This window comes from Pseudophryne corroboree, chromosome 6 (assembly GCF_028390025.1).
Source record: "Pseudophryne corroboree isolate aPseCor3 chromosome 6, aPseCor3.hap2, whole genome shotgun sequence".
Lineage (NCBI taxonomy): Eukaryota > Metazoa > Chordata > Amphibia > Anura > Myobatrachidae > Pseudophryne > Pseudophryne corroboree.
In genome coordinates this window covers 439772168-439784611 of record NC_086449.1, presented here as the reverse complement: position 1 = coordinate 439784611, position 12444 = coordinate 439772168, and the positions used below count along the sequence as shown (strand labels likewise).

The following is a 12444-nucleotide window of genomic DNA, read 5'->3' as shown; positions in this document are numbered from 1 at the left end:
TTCCTGGCCTCACACCAAGAAACATATTTTCGCCATGTACGGTGATAATGTTTAGATGTCACGTTCTTCCTAGCCTTTATCAGCGTAGGAATGACCTCATCCGGAATGCCTTTTTCCGATAGGATCCGGCGTTCAACCGCCATGCCGTCAAACGCAGCCGCGGTAAGTCTTGGAACAGACATGGCCCCTGTTGCAACAGGTCCTGTCTTAGAGGAAGAGGCCACGGATCTTCTGTAAGCATTTCCTGCAGATCCGGATAACAGGTCCTTCGTGGCCAATCTGGAACAATGAGGATTGTTCTCACTTCTCTTTTTCTTATTATTCTCAACACCTTGGGTATGAGAGGAAGAGGAGGAAATACATAGACTGACCGGAACACCCACGGTGTCACTAGGGCGTCTACCGCTACTGCCTGAGGTTCTCTTGACCTGGCGCAATACCTCTGTAGCTATTTGTTGAGGCGGGACACCCTCATCTCTATCTGTGGCAATCCCCACCGACTTGCAATCTGTGCGAAGACTTCCTGATGAAGTCCCCACTCTCCAGGATGTAGGTCGTGTCTGCTGAGGAAGTCTGCTTCCCAGCTGTCCACTCCCGGAATGAACACTGCTGACAGTGCGCTTACATGATTCTCCGCCCAGCGAAGAATTCTGGTGGCTTCCGCCATCGCCATTCTGCTCCTTGTGCCGCCTTGGCGGTTTACATGAGCTACTGCGGTGACGTTGTCGGACTGGATCAGAACCGGTTGGTCGTGAAGTAAGGTCTCCGCTTGACGTAGGGCGTTGTATATGGCCCTTAGTTCCAAGATGTTGATGTGAAGACAAGTCTCTTGACTTGACCAAAGAGCTTGGAAATTTCTTCCCTGTGAGACTGCTCCCCAACCTCGGAGGCTCGCGTCCGTGGTCACCAGGATCCAGTCCTGAATGCCAAACCTGCGGCCCTCTAGAAGGTGAGCACTCTGCAGCCACCACATGAGATATACCCTGGCCCTGGGGGATAGGGTTATCAACTGATGAATCTGTAGATGTGACCCGGACCACTTGTCCAGTAGGTCCCATTGGAAAGTCCTCGCATGGAACCTGCCGAAGGGAATGGCCTTGTATGATGCCACCATCTTTCCCAGGACTCGAGTGCAGTGATGCACTGACACTTGTCTTGGTTTCAACAGGTTCCTGACCAGAGTCATGAGTACCTGGGCCTTCTCTATCTGAAGGTAAACCCATTTCTGGTCCGTATCCAGAATCATACCCAAGAAGGGCAGACGAGTCATAGGAACCAACTGTGACTTCAGGATATTGAGAATCCAGCCGTGTTGCTGTGACACCTTCAGCGAAAGTGACACGCTGTTCAACAACTGCTCTTTTGATCTCGCCCTTATTAGGAGATCGTCCAAGTATGGGATAATTGTGACTCCTTGCTTGCGTAGGAGCACCAACATTTCTGCCAATTACCCTGAAATTGGTAATGACAATACTGTACCGCAATTCTCAGGTACGCCTGATGGGGTGGATAAATGGGAACATGAAGGTATGCAGCCTTTATGTCTAGATACACCATAAAATCTCCCCCTTCCAGGCTGGCGATGATCGCTCTGAGCGATTCCATTTTTAATTTGAACCTTTTCAAGTATAGGTTCAGAGATTTTAATTTTAAAATAGGTCTGACCGAACCGTCCGGTTTCGGGACTACAGCCAAGGTTGAGAAATATCCCCTTCCTTGTTGCAGGAGGGGAACCTTGAGCACCACCTGTTGGAGATACAATGTGTGAATTGTATTTAATATTATCTCCCTTCCTGGGGGAGAAGCAGGTAGGTCCGATAAGGAAAACCGGCGAGGAGGCACCTCTTCGAATTCCAGCTCGTAACCCTGAGAACCAATTTTTATTGCCCACGGATCCACCAGTGAGTGAACTCAGATGTGGCTGAAGAGTCGAAGACGTGCTCCCACTGGGGCGGACTCCCTTAGCGGAGCCCCAGCGTCATGCGGTGGATTTAGTAGAGGCCGGGGAGGACTTCTGTTCCTGGGAACTAGCTGTGCCCTGTGCCCTTACCTCTGGTAAGAAAGGACGCTCCTCGTACTTTCTTGTTTTTCTGCGACTGAAAGGACTGCATTTGATAATGTCGTGCTTTCTTAGGCTGTGAGGGAATTTAAGGCAAAAGATCAGAATTACCAGCTATAGCTGTGGAGACCAGGTCCGAGAGCCCTTCTTCACACAATTCCTCAGCCTTGTAAGGTAAAACCTCCATATGCCTCTTTTAGTCGGCATCACCTGTCCATTGCATGTTCCACAGGACACGTCTAGCAGAAATCGACATAGCGTTGACTCTAGAACCCAGTATATAAGACAGCATCTTTTTATATATATATATATATATATATATATATATCCTAGGGTCAATAACATGGTATCCTTATCTAGGGTGTCAATCTCCGCTGATAAGGTATCTGTCCACGCTGCAACAGCGCTATAAACCCATGCCGACACAATCGCCGGTCTGAGTAGTGTACCAGAATGTGTGTAAATGGACTTCAAAGTACTTTTACTGCATGCTATCTGCAGGATCCCTGAGGATAGCTGTTAAGTCAGCGCTACCTTTTGGGTAAACGTGTCAATGCCTTGTCCACCCTAGGTGAAGATTCCCATCGTATCCTGGCCCTAGCAGGGAAAGGATACGCCATGAGAATTCTTTTTGGGAATCTGCAGTTTCTTGTCTGGAGATTCACGCTCTTTTTCTTCATGAGAGGGGGGAAATTTACCTCAGCTTTCTTCCCCTTAAACATGTGTACCCTCGTGTCAGGGACAGATGAGTCATCAGTGATATGCAAAACATCTTTTATTACAATAATCATATATTGAATACATTTCTGCCAGTTTTGGCTGTAACTTTGCATTATCGTAGTCGACACTGGAGTCAGACTCCGTGTCGGTATCAGTGTCTATTATTTTGGATAGTGGGCATTTTGAGACTCTGAAGGTCCCTGCGACATAGGGACAGACATGGGTAGATTCCCTGTATGTTCTCTAATCTTTTGTGCAATAAATTTACCTTAGCACTTAATTCCACATATCCAGTCAGGTGTCGGCGTTGTCGACGGAGACACCACACACACATTTGCTCCATCCATGTCGACACACGCGTACCGACACACCACACACTCAGGGAACCCTCTTATCTGAAGACAGTTCCCACACAAGGCACTTTGGAGAGACAGAGAGAGAGTATGCCAGAACACACCCCAGCGCTATATGACCCAGGAAAAAAACACAGTAATTTAATGTTTTACCCAGTAGCGCTGTTATATATTACCTGCACCGAATTATGTGCCCCCCCCTTCTTTAAAACCCTCTTTTCTACCGTGGTATAAGCAGGGGAGAGTCCGGGGAGCTTCCTCTCAGCGGTGCTGTGGAGAAAAAATGGCGCTGGTGAGTGCTGAGAGAGAAGCCCCGCCCCCTCGACGGCGGGCTTCTGTCCCGCTCAAATATACTGTACACTGGCGGGGGCTCTTTATATATACAGTAATTAGCTGTATATATCCTATTTTGCCAGAAAAGAGGTTTACAAGCTGCCCAGGGCGGCCCCCCCTGCGCCCTGCACCCTTACAGTGACTGCCTTGTGTGAGGTGTGTGGGAGCAATGGCGCACAGCTGCACTGCTGTGCGTTACCTCAGTGAAGATTATGAAGTCTTCTGCCGCCTCTGAAGTCTTCTTTACTTCTCATACTCACCCGGCTTCTATCTTCCGGCTCTGCGAGGGGGACGGCGGCGCGGCTCCGGGACGAACTCCAGGGTGAGACCTGTGTTCTGACTCCCTCTGGAGCTAATGGTGTCCAGTAGCCTAAGAAGCAGAGCCTATCAGTTAAGTAGGTCTGCTTCTCTCCCCTCAGTCCCTCGATGCAGGGAGTCTGTTGCCAGCAGTGCTCCCTGAACATAAAAAACCTAACAAATATACTTTCTGACAGGAAACTCAGGAGAGCTCCATGAAATGCACCCAGTCTCCTCTGGGCACAGTAGTAAACTGAGGACTGGAGGAGGGGCATAGAGGGAGGAGCCAGTGCACACCCAGATCTAAAGTCTTTCTTAAAGTGCCCATGTCTCCTGCGGAGCCAGTCTATCCCCATGGTCCTTACGGAGTCCCCAGCATCCTCTAGGGCGTAAGAGAAATAACACATCCTAGATCTGAATGAATGAAATATTCTTATTGAATACTTTGTTCTTTACATAGTTGAATGTGCTGACAACAAAATCATTAACCCATGGAGGTCTGGATTTGGAGTCACACTCAAAATTAAATTGAAAAAACACACTACAGGCTGATCCAACTTTGATGTAATGTCCTTAAAACAAGTCAAAATGAGGCTCAGTAGTGTGTGTGTGGCCTCCACGTGCCTGTATGACCTCCCTATAACGCCTGGGCATACTCCTGATGAGGTGGCGGATGGTCTCCTGAGGGATCTCCTCCCAAACCTGGACTAAAGCATCCGCCAACTCCTGGACAGTCTGTGGTGCAACGTGGCGTTGGTGGATGGAGCGAGACATGATGTCCCAGATGTGCTCAATTGGATTCAGGTCTGGGGAATGGGCGTGCCAGTCCATAGCATCAATGCCTTCGTCTTGCAGGAACTGCTGACACACTCCAGCCACATGAGGTCTAGCATTGTCTTGCATTAGGAGGAACCCAGGGCCAACCACACCAGCATATGGTCTTACAAGGGGTCTGAGGATCTCATCTCGGTACCTAATGGAAGTCAGGCTACCTCTGGCGAGCACATGGAGGGCTGTGCGGCCCCCCAAAGAAATGCCACCCCACACCATTACTGACCCACTGCCAAACCGGTCATGCTGGAGGTTGTTGCAGGTAGCAGAACGTTCTCCTTGGCGTCTCTAGACTCTGTCACATCTGTCACATGTGCTCAGTGAGAACCTGCTTTCATCTGTGAAGAGCACAGGGCGCCAGTGGCGAATTTGCCAATCTTGGTGTTCTTTGGCAAATGCCAAACGTCCTGCACAGTGTTGGGCTGTAAGCACAACCCCCACCTGTGGACGTCGGGCCCTCATACCACCCTCATGGAGTCTGTTTCTGATCGTTTGAGTAGACACATGCACATTTGTGGCTTACTGGAGGTCATTCTGCAGGGCTCTGGCAGTGTTCCTCCTGTTCCTTCTTGCACAAAGGCGGAGGTAGCGGTCCTGCTGCTGGGTTGTTGCCCTCCTACGGCCTTCTTCACGTCTCCTGATGTACTGGCCTGTCTCCTGGTAGCGCCTCCATGCTCTGGACACTACGCTGACAGACACAGCAAACCTTGCCACAGCTCGCATTGATGTGCCATCCTGGATGAGCTGCACTACCTGAGCCACTTGTGTGGGTTGTAGGGAGGTCATACAAGCACGTGGAGGCCACACACCTTACTGAGCATCATTTTGACTTGTTTTAAGGATATTACATCAAAGTTGGATCAGCCTGTAGTGTGTTTTTCCACTTTAATTTTGAGTGTGACTACAAATCCAGACCTCCATGGGTTAATAAATTTGATTTCCATCGATAATTTTTGTGTGATTTTGTTGTCAGCACATTCAACTATGTAAAGAACAAAGTATTTAATAAGAATATTTCATTCATTCAGATCTAGGATGTGTTATTTTAGTGTTCCCTTTATTTTTTTGAGCAGTGTATATATATATATATATATATATATATATGTGTAGTGCACAATAGTGTCCGGTACTCCAACACTGGAACAGCTGATCCCGGTGCCCGAATCGCAATGGTAATTAGCAAGGTAAAGAAACGGCACTCAGGAACTCACAGATAGTTTAAACTATCTGTGAGTTCCTGAGTGCCGTTTCTTTGCCTTGCTATATATATATATATATATATATATATATATACAAAACAGATACTCTCCCTTTTGCGCTATTAAACAGAAAGTGAGAAAGGATTGGGTTTGGGCTGCCAAATTCCACTAAGTCCCTTGTTAGGAGGGACTAAAAAGATACAAATATGTGCCAGTAGAGGAATGGGCGCACTTGGGTTGTTTTTCCACCCAATATTCAATGGGGAAAAACAGCAGTCTCCCTAAGATATTTACTCCTAATTCCTGAGCATAAAACCACATTTAACATGTTCCATGTAAAAATTTATTACAACATAAAAGCAATGATACAAAACAGTATAGTATCTCTTCTTGCAGATAACACCATATAGTACAGAGGACCAGTTGAAATAACTTTGATAGATTCCTCCTTCTCCTTTGACAATTTGGAGATTTGATGTTTATGAACAAATAACCCGACGTGTTTCGTCTTACTCTAAGACTTCATCAGGGGTATGTCTCTAGTGCTTGATAAATACTGTTAGTGCATCAATGAAATGGCAATTACGTATTCTGGATACTTGAAAAAACCACACACCGGTGGGGTACACAGGTGAAAGTTAGATTAAGCCTTATGGTTAAGTGCTTGAATAACAAGTTCAAACGCATAGGCCTGAACGCAAGTTCATATAGGTATGCGACCGTATGTTTAAGGGATTTGGATAACAAGTTCAAATACACAGGTCTACCACAATTTCATATGCGTGTGTAACCAGTAGCTACAATAGCTTCAAGTCACAACCAGTGTAATCAGGCCTATGCGTTTGAACTTGTTATTCAAGCACTTAACCATAAGGCTTAATCTAACTTTCACCTGTGTAGCCCACCGGTGTGTGGTTTTTTCAAGTATCCAGAATACGTAATTGCCATTTCATTGATGCACTAACAGTATTTATCAAGCACTAGAGACATACCCCTGATGAAGTCTTACAGTAAGACGAAACGCGTCGGGTTATTTGTTCATAAACATCAAATCTCCAAATTGTCAAAGGAGAAGGAGGAATCTATCAAAGTTATTTCAACTGGTTCTCTGTACTATATGGTGTTATCTGCAAGAAGAGATACTATACCGTTTTGTATCATTGCTTTTATGTTGTAATAAATTTTTACATGGAACATGTTAAATGTGGTTTTATGCTCACGAATTAGGAGTAAATATCTTAGGGAGACTGCTGTTTTTCCCCATTGAATATTGGGTGGAAAAACAACCCAAGTGCGCCCATTCCTCTACTGGCACATATATATATATATATATGTATATATATATATATATCTATATATCACTACAAAAAAAGTACATACAATAAAACATAAAGGGTTATATGTAATAGGGTGCAAGAAGCTGTAGTTGCAGGACAGGTTGGTTTTGCCTTTGGAATGATTGCCGCTTTAAAAATACAGGCATTCTCGCACAAACTCCCGCACCTCCAACTTCTTACACCCTAGTCCATTTATCCTCAAAGTGTCCAAACATAAAACGTGGGTGCACTGTCTAACTGTCCACAAAAGTAAAATGCCTAGAACAGTCTACTTGTCAGGTACGGCAATGCTCCTTGTCAGAATTCATACCAAAATTCCACGCCTAAAAAATAAAAAAGAGCCAAGGGGGCCTCCTAATCCAATATATAATTATCAGCAAAAGTGTAAAATGTATAATAAAAAAAAAAAAAGTGACACGTACCAGTAATTATAAAGCAGGGCTTATCAGATGTCCAAACAACTCCATAAATAGTTCTCAATGAGTAATCTGTCTTTTATTTAAGACCAATTAGTTTCGTTGTGACAAAATTATATCTTGTCACTCTGACTTCCTCAGAGTTATCCCGGGTGGGAGCAGAGAGGTAGTGGGATGCATCCTAAGGATGCACTGCCAAGAACCTCTCCAGCCTGTGGGGTGCCTTGGGTGGTGGCATCGGTTTAACATCCCTTCCTACAGAAATGATGCAGATGTGACCTTATATACTATTGCTGCAGTCGCAAAAAACATCTCTTTTCTGCGCACCATGCCCATGCGACTCCGATTACACAGAACTTCTTTTTCACTCAATTGTGCATCTTCATTGCAACGTGATGTGACTAACCCACTTCACTAAACTGCACTGATTATTTTTATTATTATTATTTTTAAACAGTTTTTATTAAAGCATTGCATCATATCAACTACAGTGCAATAGTAATCTAATAAATTCACACAATATCAGTTATAAACAGTAATGACACACCCAGATATCCGGCTCCATATAGTTATTAGTAAAACATTGCACACCATGTTCAGGTCCACCCATCAGCAGATTCATTACAAGAATATGGAGGAATCACTATAGTCCTGGACATTACAATGAAGGGTAACTTGACATTCCAATATTATAGGCAGCTCACCCAGTAAGAGTCGTGTTTCGTACTATTCAGTGTTTCGAACAGATTGCCTAATCCGTTTCTAAAAATCTGTTGGTAAAGTAGTTATGTAACTTTCCCTGGAGTCAAATAACTTGGAAATCCATTTATCCTTTTCTAAGGTCATCTCCAACCAATCTATTTGTAAAATGTGATGGAGTTTTCCCTTAAAAAGGTGAATGGAAGGCAGGGAGGGATGAATCCATGTCTGCAGAATAGATTTACGGGCTGCAGCGCCGACTGCCAGCAGCAATTTTTTACACCCCCTGGAAACCCTCTAGCTGTCAGCAAGAATGCCAAAGATTGGCAATTCTGCAGTAAAGGGTATATAGTTTGCAAGATGATCAATGGAGTATTTCCGAACCTGCAACCAAAAACGCCTTATCATTGGACATCCTGCACTGATTAATTTTATATGCAACACTTGTATATCTGTGAGCACCCAAGTCTGCATCTGTACATGAAGTGCTACAATGCAGTGGCTGTGGGGTTTTTTATGCTACGTTCTGTTGTGCTTTCTATACAGTCAGGCTCTGTCGCACACAGATACACAAGTCTCACATATCAAATTAATCAGTGCAGTTTCGTAAGGTTATTTAGTCACAACACATTGCAATTAAGATGCACAATCGAGTGAAAAAGAAGCTCAGCATGTCTCACTCGCATCAGTCATCTTGCATTGCATGGTGTATGGAGGCAAGGTCTATGTTACTCAATAAGCATACATTCTAAATGGGACACTGGCAAACATATGTATTGTGTCAAATAAAAATTGCAATTTATTTTATTCAAAGAGCAAAAGGACAAATTCAAAGGTGATTAGAAGATGGCTGATACAATTAGACCTCAAACAATGCACAGAAGTCTACTTCTATAGATAGAATGCACTTACAACCAGATCCCTTTACTCTTTGTTTCACATCTGAACCTACTTCAACAACTTTGTATATACTTGTCATGTTTCTGTGGATGATCTGCCATTCTGACAGCCCTGCGCTGCTAAGCTATGTTGTATCTTACACAAACTATGATAATGATTCAAAGTAATTGCTCTGAGAATTTAGGTTTCACAAAGTTTCAGAAGGCTAGGTCATCCCACATTAGAAGGAGACCACGACTCAACCTCAATATCTGTAAGTTGTCTAAGTCCTGCTGTTACATGTCCGCCGTGTTTATTATCTAATTTGTTCATAAGAATGGTAATGAATGTGCTGATCTTGTGGAAGGCAGTGACCCATCCTTCTGGCTATGTTAGCATTTGACAAGAGGTTAAGAAAGGATAGAGAAAAGCAAAAAGCCATAGACAGGCAGATAAAAGAATGAGCGGGTTTCTCAGTAGCAGAGTATGATATGAGGCTTTTGTCTTATTGATACAGAAAGGTTGTATTGTCAAACACACAAAGTCAATACATGCAAAGACTGAAAAAACAAATACATTTTCCCAACAGATGTGTTATTCAACATTACAACTTAAATTTTCAACTTTGCTTATGTTTATTAAAAGATCTAATGCTGCTCTTGATGTGTTTGTCTTCATAATTCTAGAACTGAAAATATCCCAATATACTATAACCTCAATGCAGCACATTGGTGAAAACACAGAACATCTCACTTTTTACCTGTCAAAATCTCCATTGCACAAAGCTCTGACTGGAACCTTAAACGCCTGCCACACAGGGTTCAATGTGTTCTTTACTACTTCTGTCTTGTGGCAAATTGTAAAGCTGCAAAATAAAATGATTAGCATTACAGCTAAATGTCAGACAATGAGATGCTCTTCTACACACAAACCAATTATAGGAAAGTTCCAATTCATTTCAGTTAGGACCCAGTTGGGTCCTGCGAACCGTTTTCATGGCAAATTCAATTCCAAACTTGCATATAATTTTCCCAGCAAATTCACCTTTCTCTGTGCACACCCCCTTGAGCAGGTGAAAAGGTAGGGAAATGTTTTAACTTTCGGGTAAAAATGTGGGGAGTGCAGAACCTCTGGTACACCTCTGCCAATAAATAATTATGCACTTGGAGGGATTAAAATCAGTAGATAAAGTGGGCTGGTATGCGGCGGTATGGCATACCGGCACTTCGCCTAACCCGGAAGTCTTTTTTTTTATTTTTATTAATAGCAGTGTGCAGACTCGAGTCTGACACTGTAGAGGCAGCTACTATCGAGGTGCGTAATGTGTATAAGGGGTATATGGTGTGGTACACTACACTTAAGGACACGCCCCATTTTCCGGAGCGCATAATTACAACCTTACTTTTCCATAACCTCACTTCAAAATTTCCACTTCGACCACTGATTAAAATAGCATAATTTGGGCAAAAAAGATGTCAGTTTTCAGGTGAATTTATCTAAAAAGCTCAATAATGAGTTACATGATGCGAGACAAGTACATGGAGGAGTGGTATTGATAGGAGCGGTGTTATTGTACTTGTAGCTGGGAGCTAAGTGTTTTGTTTTTTACTATTTTAAACATAAAAATCACTGTGAACACATTTTTCTGTGCACCACAATATTGTAGAGACTTACATTTGAAAAACACTTTTTGCTATTATTTTCCATCATTAATAAAATCCCTGTGGTCCTTCCATCTGTGGTCCTGGATGATTTCCCCATTTTATTATGATCTTCTACCAGGTCACTTTTTGAATTTTGGATTGATTCTATCATTTTGCGGGGGGTGCACACTTTCCTGTGATGTATGTGATTTATTATGAATTGACCCCATATTACGAGGCTCATTATATTGTTTTTAAAAATAAGTTGAATTCCACATTCAGCACACACAGGTTAACCCTTTGAATACACTAAGGTGGCAGGAGAGCAAGACAGTAAAGCAATTATATTATTTTCAATTAAATTACTCGCTAAAGCTGCCACCAGTGGTGGCTCCAGATGTGGGGCAGCTGCACAGTCCAAACTTCAAATAGGGGAGCTACACCAACTGTCACCCCAAACACTTGAAACGCCAGCCGGTATCAAAATTCTTCCATATCAACCAATCATGAAAAAATAGGGTACCAGCAGTGTAAAAAACACTGCAATTTGTTGTGGTAATTACACTGCGCACATCGACCAGGGTAACAGCTGCTATGGGACCAGGCAACTTAGGTGCCCTGATGGAGCACCATGGTCTAGTTTCTTCTTGTGTACACTAGATAGATTTAAATGTATTGATGATTTGATTGGTATGGGTTACTACACATTTTCAATGTTAGTAACTGGCCTTAAAAATTAACTGCACTAGCATAAATGAAGTACGTGGTGCAAAAGTCTTGGCACAAATGTTCCTAATCGAGACCGGTGCACATAAAGAGGTACAAACCCCCTATATTACATTTTAAGTTCCTCAGTGCCTCACTTTACACAATCATTTGCAGGATAAGTTCACCACAGAATTAAGCAAGGTGGAGAAAGTAAAAATGTTACATCAAAGTTCTGAATACTATTACTGTGTCACCTCTAATTAATAACAATAGACTACTGGCACCTGTAAGATGGCATAAAATCAAATAACATTCACATGATGTCCTAAAATGGTTTAGTGCAATCATAAGGGAAGGCTACTTACCATCTCCACAATAAAGAAAATAAACTCAATTTAGTTTATACTACATGATATTTGACTGAAGACTTGATCCAAGCTCGATTTCTATTCTTTAGAATACGTAAGATCCCTGTGGGTCTCTCCTCCTAGATGTAGCCCCACCTACCACTATAATGATGCGGAAAAGGTTCCATTTGTCTTTCTTTTTATTTGGTTTTCTTGCTAAATAATGTATCAATACAATCAGAAATGTTCTGAACGTTCAGTGCTTTTGAGCGGTGCATAAAGAGTTTATAGTGTATGACCTACCTGCCATCTTCGTTGCTTCGATAAAATACAAGAAAAGGATCAGATTTTCCAAAAAAGTCTTTCTTGTCAAGTTTATTGGCACAAAACTGCATTAACACAGCATCCTATAGTGCAGTGAGAAAAGCAGATGTGATTAAAATATGAATGTATGAATGGTCCCACAGAGTGAACACAAATGAAGCATTATCAATGACACTGCAACATAGCATGCAGAGCTGACATGCAAGGCTTTACAATTTAAACAATATCAAAATGGGTACTGAGAAATACAACATGAGTTGTTTTTAATTCTTATTCTTAGATGCCTGTCAATTAATTAA

At 42.9% G+C, this 12444-nt stretch overlaps 1 protein-coding gene across 1 annotated transcript in view; it reads right to left on the bottom strand.

The window, feature by feature from the left end:
* CPNE8 (copine 8) overlaps positions 1 to 12444 on the bottom strand; it is a 684333-nt gene that overhangs the window by 240303 nt on the left and 431586 nt on the right. Inside the window, exons 8-9 of the mRNA XM_063927097.1 lie at positions 12125 to 12228; positions 9884 to 9988 (exon numbers count right to left, since the gene is read on the bottom strand). Of these exons, the coding sequence (XP_063783167.1) occupies positions 9884 to 9988; positions 12125 to 12228 (209 nt within the window). The remainder of the gene's footprint in view (positions 1 to 9883; positions 9989 to 12124; positions 12229 to 12444) is intronic.